We start from the raw sequence: 24,098 nt of genomic DNA, 5'->3' as shown, positions 1-24,098 counted from the left end.
CATGGGGGTCGGGGGGGTGGCGGGGCAAGGGAGAAGAGGAGGAGAAAAACTACTGACTAAAATGAACGGGATGAATGACACGGCCCTGCTAGATAAATATCTTCGGTAAATTCGTAACAGAAACAAAAGTACAGACGCTGTGTTCTCCCAAACATCAATACTACAACACAAAGGTCTGCAGACCAGGTAGAAAGCCCCAGTCTGACAATCACCACCTTAGAAAGACTCCGCTTCGAGAGCTAGAGAGCGTTTTCATTTTCTTTCAGAGGTCACTGACCCACAAGGGAAAAAAGAGTAATCACGGGCCACAGAAGAAGTTAAGAGAAACTTAATTTGGTTATTACTGGATTTTGTTTGTTTGAGAGTCACAGTCAAATGTGAAACTTAGCTGATTTAAAAATTAAGAACAGGATAACACAAAACTTCATCCAGTATGCCCAATTATGGGAAGGTTTTAAATGATACTTTGGAACCAGTATGGCCAGTAATGGAGTGGGGAAAGAAATGGAAAAACAAAAAGGGTAAGGAGAGGAACCTGGGAAGGTAGATAAAGGGAGAGACTGAGACCAACAGAGAGAGCTGAGAAAAAAACAGACCAACACAGCAGAGAGGCTTGATGGCTTCCTAAGGTTTTTAAACCCTATTTTGTAATAGCCTGCCCCAAGTTTTCATCTGGGCTGTGCGCTTCAGCAATAACACTTCTTACTGCTACCCTTTAAAAAAGGCTATTCTTTACAACTTAACTCATTACCTGGATCTACTGTTGTCAAATAGAACTTTCTACCGTGATGAAAATGTTCTATATCTGCGCTGTCTTGTGCGTAGCCACGTGTGACTACTGAGCACCTGAAATGTAGCTAGTGCAATGAAGGAACTGAATTTTTTGTTTTATTTAATTTCAGCCAACTTAAATAGCCACATGAAGCTACCTTATAGGACAGTACAAGTCTAAAGGGACGTTTATGGTGGATGGAAAATTGGTCTCAAGTGTAATTAATGTGCAGATGAATAAGAACAGAGAAAAATCAAACCACACAATGTTTCCTTTCCTTATAATATGCACCTACTCCTCAATTATCGACTATCTCATTATCCGGTATTTTGCATTTACGACAATAGAGAAAAATCTACTATCCGACTATTTTGCGTATTAGCAACACGCCTGGCAGTAACCCTTTCATGACCAGCAGGACATAGAGCACCCACCTACATTATCCAACTCTCAGGTCCAGAGGGATATATGTGTCCCACACAATATTTTGTGATCTGATGTGGTCATCCTCCATTTTCACATAACACTGGTTTTTGCCTAACAAACAACCTGGTCTTTGGAATCTAACCTTATCGATAGGAAACACTCAATATTATTATTGCTAATAATCATACTACTAGCTAAACTGGCCTCAGAACAGAATGATCTTGCTTTAGGGGAGCATTTCCTGTTCCAGATAAAGCAATGAATGGCTCTGGATGAACTTTTTTTTTTGTGCCCTGTATCTAAACCACCATTGTTACAAAATGAGAACAGTGCTACCTATCCTGTCCCTCAAAGGAACATGATTAGGAGGAATAGCTCTGAAAGCTCTGTGCATGACTCATGAGCATGCTGTACTCTGACCACTTGGTTGGTTGCCCTTTGCTCTCCCTAATCCCTTCTTCAATCCTCTCTTGCTTCTCTGTCCCAGATGAAGAAAGAAGCCCTCTTTGAGGGTGTGGAAACAGAAAAGCACTGGTAGGCGCTGGGGCAAAAAATATCAATCAGGTTACATGTACAGGTACATCATCCAGATTTTAAGTGCGCTGAAGAACGAGGCTTTTAGGAAGTGTTCTGCACTTCATGCTGCCATTCCCCCCCAATAAACAGCTGTCAGTTGGCAGTATGACTACTGTACCAGCGCTGCTCTGCTCCCTATCATTTGATCACTTCTCTAAATCTACAGGCTTTATGAATTAATTTCCTTTGAATTTACTCAACCTTACTTCATTCAGCAGTGACAAGTTTATTTCTCAGCTAATGAGTCGGGAATCTTTTCTTTTGTTGTTCGAAGAGCTGCGCTTTTGGACTTTATGCAATCCTCAGATAGAGAGATCTGGACAATGAATGAGTCACCTGCTAATCATACCACCTGCTGCTCCTGCCTGGGTTAGTCACAGCAAATCACCCCATCCAGGTATGCAGTGCTTAGCCCGTAGTAGGTTATTACTGAGTATTTTTTTTACAGATGAATGTATGACTGAAGGAAAGTGACTCACGTGTAAGGGAAGGCAGCCTGATTTATATAAAGTGTACTAGGTCTCAAGATACGTTTAAAAACGAGACCGTCATCTTGATTATTTTTGGACTAGGTTAAAAGTTTTACCAATGCCTACCCGATTAATTTGCCCTGGCTTCAATGACAGAATTCCCTTTTACACCCTGACCACACTACAGGTTTCTCTCGTCTTACGGCTCAAGCACAATAACTGCCCCCTGCTGAGTCCACCGCCCAGGAGCCCTGGTGGAGCCGCGGTTGAAGCGCTCGGCAGCTAACCAAAACGTTGGTGGTTTGAACCCACCAGCCCCCTCCGCGGGGCAAAGATGGGGCAGTCTGCTTCTTTAAAGATTTACAGGCTTGCAAACCCTACGAAGAATTCTACTCTGTCCTATAAGTCGTTATAAACTCCCCGATAGTGCGTTTCGTTTTTGGTTTTGGGGGTCCACGGGCGCTAGGCCCGGCGTACTGAGAGGAAGATGCCTTGGCCCCTCACCCCGGCAGCACCTCCCTGGGCTCCCCGCAGGGCTAGGGGCGTCTCCCGCATTCTCGCAGCCCGTGTCACAAGCCCCCTCGCCTCAGATCCCGGCGGCAACCTTCCGGCTTCCGCCGGGCCCATGGGGCCCGGAGGCGGCGCAGGGGAGCCCCACTTCCGCGTCGGCGGGCGGCGTGCTCCGTGACGTCACCGCGCCCTGACGTCAAGCCGACGTGCCGCACGGTCGCCCGGGAGACCGGGAAAGCCGTTTCGCCCCCGGCGGAGCGAAGACTAGGTGAGAGACAATGGCTTCCCTCAGACCCCGGATGACCCCCGTCCTTCCGCAGTACTGAAGCGGAGGTGTGCCGGCCCCGCGGCGCCGGACGGGGATGGGGTCCCGGCTCCCACCTCAGCCGCGCCCCGCTGCGCCCTGCTTGGTCTGCGCAAGCCGGCCCGGGCACCCCTCTCCCGGAGGGCCCGGCTCGGCCTCGCTCCCGCGCCCTCCCTGCCACGCAGGTCTCCCGGGAACCGGGGCAGAGGGACGGGTTTCCGAGGCCTCCCGGCAGTTCTGGCGGCCTCCACTCCAGGAAAGTCTTAGCACCTGACGGGCTGCTTCCCTTGCCCCTGACCTACCCGTGGCGGCGACTCACGCCAGGGGAACGGTTCTTTACGGAAGGGCCCGAATGTGCCCTGGTGTGAGAAAGGGAAGCGGAAGTGAACTGGAGGACGTTTCTGCGTTTGTGACATCTCCCTCGTCATCCTGTTGGCGAGTAGGTTCACTAACATCTATGTAGCTGCTGCCAGTTACCAGCGCACTCCTTGCCAAGGACAGCCTGTGCGTGTGTAATGTGAAAGAATAAAATGGGCTTATTTCGATCAAACACCCAAAGTAATCTAAGGATAAATTAAAAAATTAAAAATGTTCCGTCTTGCCAAAAGAGGGAGACCTTCCATCACCCCCTTTCTTGAAAAACCTAGTACTTGTGAATCCTTCTTCTATTACTTTAATATGTATTTAAAAAAAAAAAAAAAAAAAAAAAAAACCACGGCGTTGCAGTTGAGTCAATTCCGACTCATAGCTACCGTAGAGGGTTTTCAAGGAGGGGCTGGTGGATTTGAAATGCCGACTTTTTGGGAAGCAGCGGTAGCTCTTAACCGTTGTGCCACCAGGGCTCCAATATATATGTAATTCTTTTTAAAAGCCCAGAAATGTTTTTTTCTTGAAGGTTTGGTAGCCATTTCTTTAGAACATAATGAAGAAAGATAGTACCTTTGTCTCCTTGTCACCATGGGAGTTAAACGAGGTACCTTATTCCAGGCTCTAACTGCCTTGTCACAGAGATAAGTATTCCTTTCGTCAAAGGCAGTTAGCACGGATGGCATCTCCAGTTACCAGGTGAATTTAAGCTGAACTGTTAAAAGAATGTGTAGAAAATAGTACGTCAGGTCCTCTTAGTTGAGGACGAGGTTCCCATTTATCTTAAGAACATGGATGCTATGGATTGTATTTGCTTGGCTGTATAAAAAGGTGAGATTTCTTTTTGTAATCTCATCAACAGATTACCTATGATGTACATTGCAGTCTGGTTTAATGCTTATTCAATAATAAAATTTTCTTTCTGCGTTTGTGGAGAGGGTTTTCTGGGTTGGTAGGAGATTTTGATTTTTCCTCAGTAATCGGATCCTTCCAATTTCTCCCTTTGGTGTAATAAAGCCACAAAGTTAGACTAGATTCACAGATAATGAAGGTACCTAATAAAAATTGTTTCGATGTTGCTTTGTTTATACTGTGACTCAGATTCATCCTTTCAAATAATTTTATGGGTGAAACTTTAGAAGGAGAATTAGTTGGTAATTTTAGGGAAAATTCTACTCCTAGTAGAGATAAGATGGTACCATCTTATTTTATTGATGGTGAGTCTGTTATAAAATGGCAGAAATTAGAATAATGAGCCTTCTGGACACGTATCACTGTGACAATCTGTGAAATACCATATTATTATAATGTACATGGCTGTTTGGGCCTAAGTTGATATAATTAATCCTAGTTTTAACTTTACCAAAACACACATACACATCGTATTATGTTTTATGTAGGCAGACAGCCCGTTAGTTGTTTTAAACAGCAAGTCATTAAAACTAGGGGTCTTTGTACTTAACACAGATGATGGGGAATACTCTCTTCTTCCAAAGGTTGCACAATTTACAAAAATACTTCCATTGCAGGACTTTTTGCCAAGTACTATTTCCCTGCCACCTTGTTAGGGCTGAGTTTGCTCTCTCTGATACAGTACTATGCTTGGCTCAGTCTCTGTTAAAATCCTGCCCTGATCAAATGTCAGGAAGCCTTCACAAACTAACTCCCCACCCAAAGATAAGACATACTCCTTTCCTGAATTCCTAGATTGCTCCTTGTCTATAACTCACCACCTTCAGGCCTTCTTCCCTACTATGGAGTTGTACCAGTATCATCTTAGTTCACTGCCCCTCCCCCTTTAGGTATATATATAAATATCCCTCACTCAGGAAACGGGACAGTCTGTTTTTTCTCCACGTTTGGGAAGGATTAAACAACAACAACAGAAGAAAACTAAAGTGCTGCATTCATCCTCTGTGGTTTTACGACAACAGAGATAGAGTTTTATTAGAAAATAAAAATCTATTAAAAGTAAAATGTCCACATTACAATTATATAAATGTCTATCTTAGCTAAGATTGGCACTTACCTTCTGATGCTTTGACGACTCTTCGTTTGTGTGTTGTTGGGTGATGACAAGTCGGTTCTGACTCATAGCAGCCCTGTGTGCAATAGAACGAAACACTGCCTGGTCCTACACCATCCTCACGATCATTGCTATGTTTGAGCCTATTGTTGCAGCCACTGTGTCGGTCCATCTCGTTGATGGTCTTTTTGTCCCTGACCCTCTACCAGGCATGATGTCCTTCTCCAGGAACTGGTCCCTGCTGATAACATGTCCAAAGTCCGTGAGACGAAATCTCGCTATCCTCACTTCTAAGGAGCATTTAAGCTGTACTTCTTCCAGGACAGATTTGTATGTTCTTCTGAAAGTCCATGGTATATTCAGTATTCTTTGCCAACACCATAATTCAAAGGCATCAGTTCTTCTTTGGTCTTCCTTATTCATTGTCCAGCTTTCTCATGCATATGAGGCAATTGAAAATACCAGGGCTTGGGTCAGGCACACCTTAGTCCTCAAAGTGACATCTTTGCTTTTGAACACATTAAAGTGGTCTCTTGCAATAGATTTGCCCAGTGCAATGTGTCGTTTGATTTCTTGACTGCTGCCTCCATGGGTGTTGATTGTGGATCGAAGTAAAATGAAATCCTTGAAAATGTTAATCTTTTCTCCGTTTATCATAATGTTGTATACTGGTCCAGTTCTGAGAATTTTTGTTTTCTTTATGTTGAGGAGTAATCTATACTGAAGGCTGTAGTCTTCGATCTTCATCAGGAAGTGCTTCAAGTCTTCACTTTCAGCAAGCAAGTTTGTATCATCTGCATATTACAGGTTGTTAATGAGTCTTCCTCCAGTCCTTATGCCAAGTTCTTCATATAGTTTGGCTTCTTGGATTATTTGCTCAGCATACAGTATGGTGAAAGAATACAACCCTGATGCACACTTGTTTCTGATTTTAAACCACACAGTATCCCCTTGTTCTGTTTGAACGACTGTCTCTTGGTCTATGTACAGGTTCTGCATGAGCACAATTAAGTGTTCTGGAATTCCCATTCTTTGCATGTTATCCATAATTTGTTATGATCCACACAGTCGAATGCCTTTGTATAGTCAATAAAACACAGGTAAACATCTTTCTAGTATTCTCTGCTTTCAGCCAAGATCCATCTGACATCAACAATGATATCCCTTGTTCCATGTCCTATTCTGAATCCAGCTTGAATTTCTGGCAGTTCCCTGTTGATGTAAATGATCTTCAGCAAAATTTTACTTGTGTGTGATATTAATGGTATTGCTCGATAATTTCTGCATTCTGTTGGATCACCTTTCTTTGGAATGGCACAAATATGGATCTCTTCAGTTGGTTGGCCAGGTAGCTGTCTTCCAAACTTCTTGGCATAGACAAGTGAGTGCTTCCCATGTTGCATTCGTTTGTTGAAACATCTCAATTGGTATTCAGTTGATTCCTGGAGCCTTGTTTTTCACCAGTGCCTTCAGTGTAGCTTGGACTTCTTCCTTCAATACCGTCGGTTCTTGATCACATGCTACCTCCTGAAATGGTTGAACATCGATCAGTTCTTTTTGGTGCAGTGACTCTGTGTATTCCTTCCATCTTCTTTTGATGCTTCTTGTGTCATTTAATATTTTGCCCATAGAATCCTTCAGTATTGCAACTCTGAGGCTTGAATTTTTTCTTCAGTTTTTTCAGCTTGAGAAATGCTGAGCGTGTTCTTCCCTTGGGTTTTCTGTCTCCAGGTCTTTGCATATGTCATTATAATACTTTGTCTTCTCGAGCAGCCCTCTGAAATCTTCTGTTCAGCTCTTTTACTTCATCATTTCTTCCTTTTGCTTTAACTACTCTACTTTCAAGAGCAAGTTTCAGAGTTTCTTCTGATATCCATTTTGGCCTTTTCTTTCTTTCCTATCTTTTTAATGACCCTTTGCTTTCTTCGTGTATGATGTCCTTGATGTCATCCCACAACTCGTCTGGTCTTTGGTCATTAGTGTTTAATGCATCACATCTATTCTTGAGATGGTCTTTAAATTCAGGTGGAATATACTCCAGGTCACATTTTGGCTCTCATGGACTTGTTTGAATTTTCTGCAACTTCAACTTGAAGTTGCATATGAGCAATTGATGGTATATTCTGCAGTCAGCCCCTGGCCTTATTCTGACTGATGATATTGAACTTCTCCATCATCTCTTTCGACAAATGTAGTCCATTTGGTTCCTGTGTATTCCATCTGGCGAGGTCCACTTGTATAGTTGAGTTTATGTTGTTGAAAGAAGGTATTTCCAATGAATAGGCTGTTGGTCTTGCAAAACTCTGTCATGCAGTCTCCGACGTCGTTTCCATCACCAAGGCCATATTTTCCAACTACCAATCCTTCTTTGTTTCCAAGTTTCACATTCCAATCACCAGTAATTATCAATGCATCTTGATTGTATGTTTGATCAATTTCAGACTGCAGTAGTTGGTAAAAATCTTCAGTTTCTTTATTTTTGGCATTCATGGTTGGTGTGTAAATTTGAATAATATTCGTGTTAACTGGACTTCCTTGTAGGCATGTGGATATTATTGTATCACTGACAGTGTTAAACTTTAGGATAGATCTTGAAATGTTCCTTCTGACAATAAATGTGACACCATTCCTCTTCAGTTCGTCTTTCCCAGCATAGTAGTCCATATGACTGTTGGATTCAAAATGGCCAATACTAGTTCATTTCAGCTCACTAATGCCTAGATATCAGTGTTTATGCATTCCAATTCATTTTTGACAACTTTCAATTTTCCTAGTTTCATACTTTGTACATTCCGCATTCCTATTATTAATGGATGTTTGCAGCTGTTTCTTCTCATTTTGAGTTGTGCCACATCAGCAAATGAAGGTCCCAAAAGTTTGACTCCGTCCATGTCATTAAGGTCGACTCTGAGGAGGCAGCTCTTCCCCAGTCGTATCTGAGTGCCTTCCGACCTGAGGGTCTCATCTTCCGGCACTTTATCAGACAGTGTTCCGTTGGTATTCATCAGGTGTTTTTAAAAGTAGATTGCCAGGTCCTTCCTCCTAGTCTGCCTTAGTCTGGAAGCTCAGCTGAAACCTGTCCACCATGGGTGACCCTGCTGCTATTTGAAATACTGATGGCATAGCTTCCAGCATCAGCAGCACGCAAGACCCCACAGTATGACAAACTGACAGACGAGTGGGGGTTGCCTGTTTAGTACCTGCATGTCACATTTAATCTGGTTACTCTAAATATTTTTCTGCACTTCATCATGTAAACCAGCATTCATGCCACAATTGTTTTTCTTACCATCAGCTGAGTTAAATCACTATATTTAGATTTTTTTCTAGCAGCATTTCAGAAAAAAAAAAAAAAACCTTTTTGCACTGAAATAAATGAGTCTATTTAAAATGTGAAAGTGTTCCTTATTTTGTAATTGTGAAACAAATAATGAGTGGTAAACCACCAGAAATTACTAGTAGATAATAAGTTTTAAAGAAAGAAGATCTTACTGGTAACTCAGCAGTCACTCTCTATGGTTCCTTCCTATTCTGTTGGCCTAATAGCTAACTGAGAAGAACCCAGTTGTAGCATCTAACTCAATGCTGATGAAATGTCTGTTGAAACAGTCATCACTGATTCATCCCACGTACTCCCAAGAATTGACAAATGATCTTTTAATTTGAATTTTCTTCTCATTAAATTCTGACTGTTGCCATCAATGTTTTTAGATTATTTTACATCAGAGCTCTCTCAGTATATTCTGGGAAACTATGGATCGTCACATCCCCATGCATGCTTTACCTGAAGAAATCCAAAAGGTAGGACATTATATTATGAAGTTACAGCTTAACACCTGGTGTATTTTAGCAGCTAGATAATTCTAAAACCTAGGAGAATGAATTCAGAGGTTTAATATTTATTTTAGTCTTGGGATCTGTAATGAATTGGTGGAGAGGGGGAAGGAATAGTCATAATAAGCAGGATTGTAGAATTCATTTCAGTGGAAGAATGTTGGTCCCTGTGAAAGAAGACAGGTACATATTCCAGCCCAGTAGCATTTGTCCAGATGTTAGTGGAGCCCTTGTGACAAGAAGGCCCCAGGAATGTCTGTGTTTGTAACTTTTTATGATGCTAGATTTTTAGGTTTCTCTGTGTAATGGTCTATTTCAGTTTCACCTGTGCCAATTCTCACCACCAACTATGTGCCAAAGGAGCCCTGGTGGTGCAGTGGTTAAGTGCTCAGCTGCTAACTGAAAGGTCGGTAGTTCAAACCCACCAGCCACTGCATGGGAGAAAGATGTGGCAGTCTGCTTCCGTAAAGATTTACAGCCTTGGAAGCCCTGGGGGGCGGTTCTGCCCTGTCCTGCAGGTCGCTATGAGATGGAATTGACTCGACAGGAGTGGGTTTGGGTTTTTTTTGTTGTTGTTTACCGCGTGCCAGGCACTGTTTTAAGCCCTTTTATACATTATCAACTCACGTAATCTGGTTAGTAAACAGTTATTCAAGTTTTCTTGGCTACTCTCTTCCCTGCCAGTTCACATCTGTCTTCAGGCAAAAACATATCTCCCAGCTTTAGTCTGGCAATCCATCCATTTTCAAAAGTATAATTAAAAAAAAATCTCTTTGGAAATGATTGGCTTAAATTGTGAGTTAAAACCTTAAACCTTAGGTATCATTACTCATTCAGTTTTTTCCGTAAGTCTACAGTCAACTTGTAATTAACCACCAACCCATTAATTACATTTTAATTAAAAATTGCAGTCAGCTCTCAGGTATGCTTTTATTCATTGTGCCTGTTGCCTAGCGCGCCTGCTAGCATTCATCACGCCGTTGATTTAGCTTGATGGTTACTGTTAGTGCCTGTCCTTCAGATCTGTGTAAACTGCAGCCCAGCAGGAACTGGACAGGAAGTCCAGTTATCAGAAAAGAACTTTTAAACCATTGCATCTAAATCGCTTCACCTTTTGAGTTAGGTGTACGATGATAAGCACAGAGAGAGCTCAGCTATGCAAGCATATGCATAGCTTGTGCTCACCAGAGAAAAGACACTCATGGAATGTCCTTCCTTTCTCCCTCAACTGAGTTCCTTCTGCTTACTAGGCTAGGTGTGGTGGAGTTTAAAAGAAGCAAAACAAAAAACCTACCAGAAACAATACCGGCACTTCAGATACTAATCATCTGTCAGGAGGAGGATATATAATCACATAAAAAAACTATAAGGCAGTATATAAGTTTAGTAGCTATACCTGCTGTGAGAATGGAGCAGGGGAGAGGAACCCCTGAGGATGGGGATGGTCGAGGGAGCTCTGTGCACAGGGGGGCTAGAGTTGACCCTTGAAGGCTGAGTATTCTGTAGACAGATGGGGGGTAGGGCATCCTAGGCCAAGACAGCAAAGCTTAGCAGTGGGAATAAGATGGCCAAGTTAAAGAATGTTTAACAACTTAGAATATTTTGAATACATAAAGGAATATTTATTTTGATAAGATTTTTATGAGTGTCTTTTTGCCTGCTTACAGTTCTTTATAAGTAAATTGTTTAAAAAATGCAAAAAACCAAGCATTTCATAAATCTACAGTTGTATCTCAGACCAGGAATGGCAGCTGTCCAGATAATGCAGGAGAAGTAGGGACACGGGGAGAAGCTGAGCTGACCAAGGCCCGGGATAAGTATTCTGGTTGTAACCCTTGTCCTACTGAATGTCCTTCTGTCCTTGTTAAAACTTACCTCCTGATCCCAGAGTTTCACTTTTACAGATCTATTTGTACAACAAGTATTTACTGAGTGCCTATTATGTGCCAGACACTGGCCTGGTTGCCTGATTATAAAGCAACCAAAATGTGTACATGCATCCCTAAGTCTATAAAAGCACGGTCTTTAAGAATGAGTCTGCTATTTGTTTTCCCATAGCTTCTTACCTGTGTTTGCTTTATCAAGTTTATCAGAAATTTAACTTATTTAATTGCCTGGTGATCATCGGGCAATCACTGGATATGGAATGGACAAGTGTATCTATTTACTCAGCTTGCATATGTCATTCTATATAGAATAAAGTTTAAAAGATACATAGCTTGTAGTAATAACAGGAATAGTCGAGATTGGAACCCCTTTATTTTTAAGATGAAGAAAACAAAGATTCTTTTTGTAATAGCTTGGAAACTGTGTTCCATTTCTTTAAGAAGGATTTGAGATGGGTGAACTGGTGTGTAGCAAAGACGTCTTTCAAAGGTTTGTCTTCTCTTGTTCTGTTAACTTTTCGTGTTGGTTTTGCACGCTCGCTCCTCTTACTTGGAAAGCTCCTGCTGTGTTTTATTTATGTATTTATTTCTCTGTATTTAGGCAAGGAGGTTAGTATAGAATTAAGGGAAGAGAAGGTGACGCGAGTCTTATTTACGTTTGCTGTATGATATGGAAATAGGATGGCTGATAAACTAGAGTATGAAAATGTCTGTACTCTAAGATGCTATTAATAACACAGTGCGCCATAGTAGAAAAGGAGGAGTTGCAAGACAATGTAAAGATGGTGGAGGAGCCGGCCACCAGAGAGAAAGGGTGTGGAAGAATGTTGATAGTAAGCTACACTTAGAGAATCCATTGCCTGACTAGAATGCTGAAATTGTTAAAGCATCTTCCAGTCTCGTCTCCTCAGGGAATCATAGGGAGGAAGGAGTAAGATGACTCCCATTCCTCGGTCTTTTTGCTTTTCATCTAATTTCTGACTGAGCACAGATCAGAATTCCAACAGAATTCCATCTTCGTAAGTGGCAAAAAAGGTAATACCGGCCTGTCTTAGTTATCTAGTGTTGCTGTAACAGAAATACCACAAGTGGTTGGCTTTAACAAAGAGAAATTTATTCTCTCACAGTTTAGGAGGCTAGAAGTCTGAATTCAGAGTGCCAGCTCCAGGGGAAGCCTTTCTCTCTCTGTCAGTTCTGGGGAAAGGTCCTTGTCATCAGTCTTTCCTGGGTCAAGGAGCTCCTCAGCATAGGGACCCTGGATCCAAAGTACGTGCTATTCTCCTGGCTCTTGTTTTTTTGGTGGTATGAGGTCCCCATGTCTCTCTGCTCGCTTCTCTCATTTATATCTCAAAAGAGATTGATCTAAGGCACAACCTAATCTTGTAGATTGAGTCCTGACTCATTTACATAACTGCCTCTAATCCTGCCTTATTAACATCATAGAGGTAAGATATACAGCACATAGGAAAATCACATCAGATGACAAAATGGTGGACAGCCACACAATACTGGAAATCGTGGCCTAGCCAGGTTGACACATACTTTTTGGGGAACACAGTTCAATCCATGACAAGGCCCATAAGCTGGACAGCAAGACCAGGCTTGTCATCTTTACCTCCTGTTAGACTCTACAGTTGACTTCTGTGTATACTTAGACTGTATCCCTAAACCTGCTCTCTCTCCAGGCCTGAGCTGGCTCGTACCTAACCAGCAGCACTGCTGGAATTTTCACCCAGCATTCTGAAAGCAGAATGTGCTTTAATAATAGTACGGTTCTGTGTTTTTATTGCTACTGTGTAAAACTAAAGCATCATTTATAGATCAACAAAGTAATAGTTCTGTATCTCTTCCCGTCAGGTAAGTCAATCCATTCGAGAGACATATAGACCCCTCTTTCTATAAGAAAGCAATGAACAGTTTTCCCTTTGCTGTGCTTGCTGGAGGTCATATGCAGAAGTCAAAACAATAGCAACAAACTAGTGGAAAAATTAGTTATTTTGCAAGAATGCAACTGAACTCTTGTTTTTTTAACAAGTGACAAAACGAACACTTGTAATAGAATTTTAGCTCCAGGAGGTCTTTATTACCCAGGACACAAAGTAAAATAAAGAGACTAAAGTTGTTTATTTTGCAAAACAGAAGTGGCAGTGCTGAAGAGCACACTGTTCTTTCTGGGATAACAGTCCCTTTCCCCGGCAGTAACAGCTCATTTTGTCCTGTTTCAGTAAAGTGATTTTAGTACTTTGGAACTTTGAAATTTATTCAGAATAACAGGTTTATATTTCCAAGCACAGATTGTCGTTGCCAGAAAAAATAAACTTAATTTTCCAGGTCATTTTGGGCCACTGTGGCTAGGGTCAGATTTTGTATTGAGTTAGAGTAGAGGAAGAGGAGAAGAAAATGGCCACAGAAATGTCAGCACTAACACCCTGCAAAAGTGGGCATATGTGTGTGTCTGTATGTGGGGGACATGTGGTGTGTTGTTTAGCAATTGTAGTTTTAAAGCCTGATAAACAAAAGAAGTAGGAAGCGATATGATTTTTGGAGAGAACATTCACTTAATATTGTGATCCAAGGTCGTTTACTGAGAAAGACAGTTCTTTCAAAATATTACTCTGTATCGTGAAAAATCTGCATTTGTCAGTTTGTAGTCAAGAACACTTCTGCTGGCTGGCCATAGAGGGTCACAGAGTTTACTAAGATGAGGTTTCCTGGTGGAAAAATAGGTATTGGAGGAGATATAATTGGGAAGCATATTTAAATAGACATAGGTATGTCATAGATAATGAAATCAGCATTTATTGAAATGGCTCAATGTCTTTTTTTTTCTTATTGTACTTTAGATGAAGGTTTACAGAACGAACTATTTTCTCATTAAAGAATTAGTACACATATTGTTTTGTGACATTGGTTACCAACCCCGTGACATGTCAACACTCACCCTTCTCAACCTTGGGTACCCTATTACCAGCTTTCCTGTCCCCTCCTGCCTTCTAGTCCTTGCCTCTGGGCTGGTGTGCCCCTTGAGTCTTGTTTTGTTTTATGGGCCTGTCTAATCTTTGGCTGAAGGGTGAACCTTGGGAGTGACTTCATTACTGAGCTAAAAGGGTATCCAAGGGCCATACCCTCAGGGTTTCTCCACTCTCTGTCAGGCCAGTAAGTGTGGTCTTTTTTTGTGAGTTAGAATTTTGTTTTACATTTTTCTCCAGCTCTGTCCAGGACCTTCTGTTGTGATCCCTGTCAGAGCAGTCGTTGGTAGCCGGGCACCATCTAGTTGTGCTGGACTTAGTCTGGTGGAGGCTGTGGTAGTTGTAGTCCATTAGTCCTTTGGACTAATCTTTCCCTTGTGTCTTTGGTTTTCTTCATCCTCCCTTGCTCCTGATGGAGTGAGACCAATGGAGCATCTTAGATGGCTGCCCACAAGCTTTTAAGATTCCAGACTTTACTCACCAAAGTTGATGCGGAACATTTTGTTTATCAACTATGTTATGCCAGTTGGGCTAGATGTTCCCCACAGCCCTCAGCCCAGTAATTTGGTCCCTCAGGGAGTTTGGATGTGTCTATGGAGCTTCCAGGACCTTGCGTTGGACAAGTTGTGCTGGCTTCCCCAGTATTGTGTACTGTCTTACCCTTCACCAAAGTTACCACTTATCTGTTGTCTTCAATAAAATGTGTTTATGAATTAATGTGTGGTATTTTATTGTTACATTGATTTATTTTTACTTTTATTGTTTTTTTAATTAAACATTTTATTTTTAGATAATTGTAGATTCACATGCAATTGTAAGAAATAACACCAAGAGATCCCGTCTGCCCTTTCCCCAGCTTCCTCCAATGGTAACATCTGGCAAAACTATAGTACAGTGTCACAACCAGGATACTGATATCGATACAGTCAAGTTATATAACAGTTCCGTCACAACAGGGATTCCTCCCACCTCCCCCACCCCCAATCCATGACCTCTAGCAACCATTAATCTGGTCTCCATTTCAATAATTTTCTCATTTCAAGAATGTTACATAAATGGAAACATACAGTATGTGGCCTTTGTGGATTAGTTTTTTTTTCACTCAGCATAATTTTCTGGAGATTCATCCAGGTTGTTGGCCGTACCAATAGTCCATTCTTTTTTTATTGCTGAATAATATTTCATGGTATGAATGTACCACAGTTTGCTTAACCATTTAATGGCTGAAATACTTCTGGGTTTTTTCCAGGTTTTCGCTATTACAAATAAAGCTGCTGTGAACATTCGTTTACAGTTTTTGTGTGAACGTAAATTTTCATTTCCCTGGGATAAATGCCCAAGAATGCAGTGGTTGGGTCATATGATAGTTGGATGTATTTGTCTTTAATATACTGCCAAACTCTTTTCCAGAGTCGCTGTACCATTTTGTGTTCCCACTAACAGAGTATGAATGATCCAGTTTCTCTGCATCCTCCCCAGCATTTGATGAGTCACTATTTTTTATTATAGTTTGAATTTGCATTTCTCTAATGGCTAATGACGTTGAGTATCTTTTCATGCGCTTATTTGCCATCTGTATATTCTTTTTGGTGAAATGTCTCTTCATGTCTTTTGCCCATGTTCTAATTGGATTGTTTTCTTTCTGCTGGATTTTGAGAGTTCATTATATAATTTGGATACTAGTTGTTTGTGAAAGTTGTGGTTTTTAAAAATCTCGCAGTTTGTAGCTTGCTTTTATCATCTTCACGGGGATGTTTTGCAGAGAAAAATTTTAGTTTTGATGAAATCTAGCTTTTCAGTGTTTCCACTTATGGATTATACTTTTGATATCAAGAATTCTTTGCCTAGTTTAAATCCCAAAGATTTTCTCCTAAGTTGTCTTTCTAAAAGCGTATTTTTACATTTCAGTCCGTGATATATTTTGAGTTAATTTTTGTATAAGGTGTGAGGTTTAGATTGAGGTTCTTTTTTTTTTGCCTATGGATGCCCAGTTGCTCCAGCACCATTTGTTGAAAAGTCTATCTTTCCTCCACTAAACTGCTTTTGCACTTTTGTCAAAAATCAATTGGCCATGTTTATGTAGGTCTATTTCTGGGTTTTCTATAATGTTCCTTTGGTCTGCATATGTGTCCTTTCACCAGTACCACATAGTCTTGATTACTGTAGCTATATAGTATGTTTTGTGTAAAAATGGCATGGGGCAGTGTCTAACCTCCTCCAACCCCACAAGGGGGAAAGAGAACCAAGATCAACAGCGCGAGGCTGACTCCCATGAGGCAGAGGCCAGACAAGCCTCCTCTTTCTGCCATCTTTACTAATTCTGACACCAACCGTCCCTCACACAGCACTCTCTACTTCTCTGCTGGGTTTGGTAATTCACTGCAATGGCCACACAGAACTTACCATACTCACAACTGTGGGGTTTATCAGGGAATTACCAGTAACAATTCAGGCTCAAGAACACTCAGGATACAGTTCTTCCATCAGGACAGCCTCTCCCCAGCTGTGCTCGCAGGCACGCCTCTCCCTGGCCCTCAGTCTCTGCCCAAAGGCACTCAGCTTTCTCTCTCTGTGGTCCGGAGCCCACCACGTCATCTCCTGCTGCCGGGTCTCTCCTTTCTTTGTGGTGGTGGTTGGCTCCTCCCCTCTGGTCTGGAATTGGCTCTCTTAAGGATAAACTGACCAGTCTTCTTGGATTATCCTATCACACAGCCCTACCCAGTCACCCAGGTGGGGGTTACAAGACCATGCCTAGAAAGGCCATACAGAAGTAATCAATCAGTAATCAGATGAACTGCATCTTGAAATCGAGTAGAAAGATTCTCCTTGCTTATTCTTCTTTTTCAAGATTGTTTTAGCAATTTCAGTTCCCTTGCCTTTCCATATAAAATTTAGAATAAATGTGTTTAGGACTATAAAACATCTTGCTGGGATTTTGATAGGAATTGCATTAAACTTGTATATCATTTTGGAGAAACTGGATATCTTTATTATGTTGAATCTTCCAACTTATGATCACAGTATGTTTCTCCATTTATTTAAATCTTCTTTGATTTTTTTTTTTTCTTCCATTAGCGCTTTATAGTCTTCAACATACAAGTCCTAGACTTGTTTTGCTGGATTTATACTTAAGTATCTCATTTTGGTGATCCATTTTAAGTGATATTATATTTTTAATTTCAGTGCCCATGTGTTTGTTGTGATATATAGAGATTCAATTTTTTTTGTGTGTTTATCTTGAATCATGCAACCTTACTGAACTTATTAGTTCTGTGAGTTTTATTATAGATTTATTGGGATTTTCTAGGTAAGCCATCATGTCATCTCAAATAGTGACAGTTTTCTTTCTTTCTGATATGTATGCCTTTTATTTCTTTTCTTGTCTGTTGCTCTGGCTAGGACTTCTATCATTATGTTGAATAAGAGCAGTGAGAATGCAATCCTTGCCTTGTTTCCAGTCGTAGGGGAAGAGCATTTAGTATTCACCATTACCTATAATGTACCTGTAGGTTTTTTTGTAGATACTCTTTACGAAATTGATTTTTAAATTGATAGTGCAGCAGGTTGGCTTATTAATAATAAAGGATCCTGATGGCCTTTGTGAAATGATGGGTTGATTGTGTGACTAATGGTTAGGAGGATCCACTGTCCAGTGTCAAATTTTTTCCTCCCAACAGGAATGAAATTTACTAGACACTCATTCTTTTGAGTGAAAACATGTTTTTAAATGCAAAACCTCTCAGAAGTGTTTATATTTTATACTGCTGTCACTCTTACCTTTGTGGAATAGTTTATTCCTTTCTTCTTTTGGAAGCCCAGAACACATGTGATGGATGGGGGAGAAAGGAAGGAAACAGTCGTGGAGTAGGGAATGCCTCGGCTGGTCAGCAGGAGGTTACTGAGTACCTTTTCTCACTGAAGCACAGACAGGACCTTGACAAGAATCTGAAGCCTGATTTAACCTTTTAAAAGTTTTGCATCATTTTTATATTAAATAACTATAATTTTAAAAGTACATTTTTCTGAGAAGTTTGTTTTATAATTTGTTTTCAAATGGATCTGCATTTGTTTAATATACTGCCTCCTCCAAAGTACGTCTTGTAGAAAACAAAAATATCCTGTTAATGATAGCCTTTTTGTCAAGTATGACAGCATGTCGTTATTTTACTTACAAAATGAGGAAATGATATAACACGAAGTTACAAGAATGAAGCACAAATTATATTTCATGAAAAAAAGAGATAACTTTTACTTCATTTGGGAACATAATTACAGTATTTCTTATCTTCTCAAGTTTCACAGAAATGTCCTAAATAGTTAGCCCATACAGACACTAAGAATTTGAAAGAATTATTGCATTTTGTTGTTGCAGTTTTGCTTGTAGAAAACTATTTACAATTTAATGGCATTGAAAACTTTCGTGCAGTGTATTTATTTAACATAGATCAGTCGATGATTCAGGTTGTACTAGATGTCAGGAGGCTACTCTTTTGGACTATTATGATTTTATTGCCTTATTTCTTAAAATAATGAATGTCATGTTTTGGCTTTCTTTGCTGAACTTCAAGAAGACCTATTCTATAAAATGTATTGCTTCCCTTATTTTAGCATTTCCCCCCCGTGATTGTTAGGGTGGAATAATATTCCAATAGTTTTCACAACTGCGAAGGATATACTATTTCTGCAAATATGCTCCACCCATCAAGGATTTTCTTTAGAATAAGGATACGGCACTTTGCCAGGAGCAGGGTAAGAACTGTGATTAATAGCCAAAAGGATAAGGATGAAAATGCCTTGGAGTAAGCAGTATAATTTTCAAATTGATGAGGATGAACCAAAAATCAAGATGGGCAAAGAGATTATAAGAAAATACCCATCTGCTCTGAATTAGTTCAGGTCTCTTGACCTGGATGAATTTATATTCCTAGAGACTGAGTGGAACTTTGAATGGGACTGCAGAGCCTTTGTTGGTGATTTTTGAGGATGTGTAGGGAATAAGAGGGGTAATGCACAAATGCTATTCCATTTACAGAATATCCATAAATTACCCACCAGTGAGCTTAATTTCAATCCCAGACAAGATTCTGGAGTGAGGATATATTGGAGAATACAGTAACCCTTGGACCAATTTTACGTTCTTTAAGAGCCAGCGTGTAGGCCTTGCCATTGCATTTTGTGTAGGTTTACTAGATCCAGGAACTGTTGTGAGCATAGAATATGTGGACTTTACAAAGCCATGTGACAAGGTTTGTCACAACATTCCAAAAGGCAATATGAGTAAATATAGGCTGGTTACAAAGAGAATTGGGTGGTTTAAAAACCGGTTGAAGAGTTGTACCTGAAGTGTGCTGAGAAATGGATCGATATCTACCAAGGAGATATGACATGTTGTGGAGTTCTAGTCTCAACTTTGTCATATTCAGTACATTTTTTTATATCAGTGAGTTAGTTGGCTAAAATGGCTTATAAGGATCAAATTTACAAAACACATGAATCTTAGAACTTCTGGGATACCAAAGTCAATAACTTTGACAAATATATATACATGTGCATTTTTGCCCTTGGATCTGAAAAACCAATTGCTTACATAACAGAATAAGAAGTATTAGTTGAAAGGAATAGGTAGCTCAAGGGGTAAAAGAGAGAATAGTGGAAGAAGATCCCAAAGTCAAGTAGGGCAGCCAAGTCTCAGGAGAGACCAACGCAAGAAACTAGAAGGTCACCATGTATAAGGCCGTGACAGGGTCCGCCTTCTCTCTCCTTCTCTCTGGAGCCCCTGTGTCTGTGTCTCAGTGTCTCTCTGTGTATCTGTGCCTTCTTGTCTCTCATGCCAGTAATGAGGCTTCCACTGGACCTTGCACATGACTCTTCACTCTTACTGGCTGCTGTAAGTAGTGACCTAAACGTCCAGGTCTACGACCCTTACAGACCTATTTGGCTCAGCCCAGCTAAGGGCTTGGTTCTTCTGGGTCCAGTGTCCACTCCTGGCCCACTAACCAGCCATAGATAGGATAGATGGGTGGAAGGAGGCCTTAGTCACATGACCAAACAGAAGAACCAGGGCTGTGAAAGGTGGGTTTTCCCAAAAAGGGGACATAGATGGAAAAGAAATGATTGGTGTAATGAGACATTATACTGCAGGTTTAAAATTTTTTTTATTTTGTTGTTTTTGTTGAGAATATACTCATCAAAACCTACACTAATTCATCAGTTTCTACGTGTACAATTCAGTGACATTAATTACATTCTTCGAGTTGTGCAACCATTCTCACCCTCCTTTTCTGAGTTGTTCCTCCTCCATTAGCATAAACTCACTGTCCCCTAAGGTTCCTATCTAATCTTTCAAGTTGGTGTTGTCAATTTGATCCCATATAGATCGTTCTTAAAAGAGCATAATGCTCAAGGCATACAATTTTTACTAGTTAAATTAAACTACTGTTTGGTTTTAAGAAGACCTCGGGATATTTTTGGTTTAAGGTTTAAAGATTATCTCAGGGCAATAGTTTCAGGGGTTCATCCAGCCTCCTCTTCTCCAGAAAGTCTGCGTTCCATGAGAATTTGAAATTGTGATCTGCATTTTCCCCCTTTTGATCAGGTATACTGCAGGTTTTACACTGCAGTGTCTCTTCTTAATAGGGGCTTTTTTGATCATAAAAGCCAGTTACAGTACATAATAGATTTGTGATCTAAAGCTGTAGTAGATGATATTTTGTATTCAGAATGAGGAAAGCTAGAGTCCTCTCTGAGTCTGTTTTAGTGAGTCCACACTGGCGTGTTAAAGAACACTGGAACAAGTTCCAAGACAATTCTTTAGAATGAGGAGGAAATTCAAAACCATGTCATATGGGAAACAGCCGAAGGAACTTGAAACATTGACCTGAGAAGACATGGAGTGTTCCTCATAGCTGTCTTCAAACATTAGAAGAACCATTGTCTGCAATAGGCCCAGAGTTGTTCCACATGGTTACTAGGCGGACTAGGACCAGTGAGATAGATTTGGGGTCAGGATGAGAAAGAACTGCCTAATCGTCACAGCTGCCAAAGATAGTAGGCTGCCTTAGAAGATAGTTCCCCATCATTGGGAATGTTGACACAGAGGCTGGATAACGATTTACCTAGTTTGGATTAGACTCAAAAAACCCATTCAGAGCTTGAACCAAATTATCTTTATGATTTATTTGAAACCTGATGTGTTCTAAATCTATAAAATTTGCAATCCGTGGCAGTTAGTTGATTGCATAGCCATTCACACAAATCCCACAGTATTGTATTATGGTTTTCAATTTGAACATTTTATTATTAAACTTTAAATGAGCAACACCAACCGACTTTTGTGTGGTGACAGTGATAGGCTGATACAGCGGCATCCCTCCTGGTCCCAGGAGCAGTTTCTGTGGTTTGGAGGGTGGTGACTTTGAGAGTAAGTACTCCTCAGATAATCCAAGTGTTGCTTTCACTTTGCTGCCCTAGAGCAAATATTTAAGGAAGCCGCTTCTTATCCTGTGATTTGTGAATAGCAAAACAAGCAGAGGCTACTTTAGAAATATTTATGCTTGAGACAGAAAAAATAACCAACTCTCTCCTGACTTTGTTGGAATTCCTTTTTTATTGTCCCCATGCTGGCCAGAGCCATATGAGCATTTTATCTGAAGGAAGTAAAAGGGATCAGCTGAAATACACAAGGTAGATAAACACAAATGGTCACAGGCCTAGGTTTTAGATAGATCTGGATCTTCATTCCAAATTATTCACATATCAGCTAGTTATAACTACAGTGGTCTGAATTTTCTCATCTATAAAATGGGTATAACCCTGCCTAGCTCCAAACCCGAAAACCAAACCCATTGCCGTTGAGTTGATTCAGACTCATAGCTACCTTATAGGACAGAGCAGAACTGCCCCATATGGTTTCCAAGGCTGTAAATCTTTACACAAGCCGACTGCCACATCTTTCTCCTGTGGAGCGGATGGTGGGTTCCAACCACCGACCTTTTTTTGGTTGGCAGCGGAGCGCTTTAACCATTGTGCCACCAGGGTTCCTCTAACCATGCCTACCTGATGGGAGAAGAACTGACTTAGGGAGAAGAGATTAGGTTCAAAGTGTTTTTCCTATTCGAAGTTTTATGACAGAATGTTAAATTCTGTTAGAAGCATAAAATGTTAAAACTGGACAGGAACTTAGAGTTTATTTGGTCCAATGCCATAATTTTACAAATGAGGAAAATAAGACCTGAAAAAGCCAGGATCACAGAGCAGTTGGCAGCTAAGGCCAGTGATTTCTTCTCCCTTTATGGAAAACTTATCTTAAAACAAGAAAGTGTTCATAGAAATACAAAGATGTTGTCATCATTTGTAGTTTTATTTTATGAAAAATATTTCAAGAGTAGATCTTTCTTAGAGATACCATGGAAAAACAATTACTGTGACAGGTCCTTTTCTAATTCCAAGATTTTCAATCAGATTCAATATCATGTCAGTTTTAACAGTTTCATCCAGATGTAGGCAATGTAATAATGTATTACTCCATGGCATAGTGCAGTATATATTTATTTCGTTTAACCGCCATAGTTTCAATAACATCTTCAGTTGAACTTTATTTTTCAGAATTTAAAAGAAATTTCAGTAAATGCATGTTCTATTTTCTAGATGCCTTCTGAAGAAAAAGTTTGTAAGTACTGTGGAGTCAGCTATCTAATTCTTCATGAGTTTAAGGCTATGGAAGAAAAAGTGAAAGCAATGGAAAAAGAGATGAAATTTTATCAAGGAAGTGTAGAACGTGAAAAGAGACTTCAAGAAAAGCTACAGTCTCTTAGCCAAGATCTTCAACAGTACAAAATTGATAATGAATCCAAAACAAAAAGGTTGGAATGTGTTATTCATTTCTGTCATTTATTTAGTTTGGAAGAAAAGTACAGAAGATAAATAGGCTTTGAATGTTTTTCTAGAATTTCCCTAGGTTAGATATAATTTATACTTTAATACATTTAAATTTGTTTGTGAATTAGATTAACAGTTACTAATTATAATTACTAATTATAGTTTGAAGTATTCCTTTGAGGCATGTGTTTACTATCCAAACAATTAGCAACCAATTAATTCAGTGACTATAAGTTGAGATAGATCAGTTTTGTTTTTTTTTTCCCCTAGATATATATCTTACTTTTTATCATTAGGAAAATTTGTCTATCAAAAATCAGGTGAATTTTGGTATTTTTTTGATACCTAACATTTGTTTTTCAATGGTTTTGAGTTTTTAGATTTATAGAATAAGGTTTTCATGTTTTGAAAAGGATACCAAAGCATTAAAATTGGTGCATAATTCTAGATCATTGAAATTAGGATCAGGTTAAATAAGGAATGGGTTCCTAAGACTGTAGAATCTAATCAGCAATTTAACCTGCCCAAAGACACTTTTAAAGAGCTTATCCAAACTCTTCAACAGAAGAGTTTTTGTTGGTGTTTTTATGGCTGTTCTTTTTTCCTATGAATGAAAATGTCTCAATTTAAAATATTGACAGTTGATGTTAGTAAACTTTGAGTTCATAAATTTAAAGAATATTGTGTTTATATAAAGGCAGACACTTTTAAAACCCCCTAGAATTAAGTACTTTTATTAAATTTGATTATACATTTTAATATAAAAGTATGCAATTATCTTGCATGTCAGTTGAATCAGATGTTTCTTAGACCTTACCTAGGAATTTATTTGTCACAGTTTCTTTAATTTAAAATTTAAAGTATTTTATAATATATGAGTAGAAAAATTAAAAGAAGTATGCAGTTTACAACTTTTAATTTAGATGGTTTTTGCCTTTAGAGATTCTTTCGTTTCGTGTTACTCACACTCTAATTTTTTTTTAATTTTTTTTTAATATTTTATTGTACTTCAGGTGAAGGCTTACAGAACAGATAGTTTCTCATGTAACAGTAACACACATGCTGTTTTATGACATTGGTTA

General features: G+C 39.8%; 1 protein-coding gene across 1 annotated transcript in view; it reads left to right on the top strand.

The window, feature by feature from the left end:
• The first annotated feature begins 705 nt into the window (after positions 1-705).
• The window catches only part of LEKR1 (leucine, glutamate and lysine rich 1), a 190,739-nt gene continuing 167,346 nt past the window's right edge, over positions 706-24,098 (top strand). Inside the window, exons 1-3 of the mRNA XM_012556355.2 lie at positions 706-3,022; positions 9,162-9,251; positions 22,786-23,000. Coding sequence (XP_012411809.2) covers positions 9,204-9,251; positions 22,786-23,000 — 263 coding nt within the window. The 5' untranslated portion in view covers positions 706-3,022; positions 9,162-9,203. The remainder of the gene's footprint in view (positions 3,023-9,161; positions 9,252-22,785; positions 23,001-24,098) is intronic.

Source organism: Trichechus manatus, unplaced genomic scaffold (assembly GCF_000243295.1).
Source record: "Trichechus manatus latirostris isolate Lorelei unplaced genomic scaffold, TriManLat1.0 scaffold00062, whole genome shotgun sequence".
Lineage (NCBI taxonomy): Eukaryota > Metazoa > Chordata > Mammalia > Sirenia > Trichechidae > Trichechus > Trichechus manatus.
This window is presented reverse-complemented; position numbering and strand designations above follow the sequence as displayed.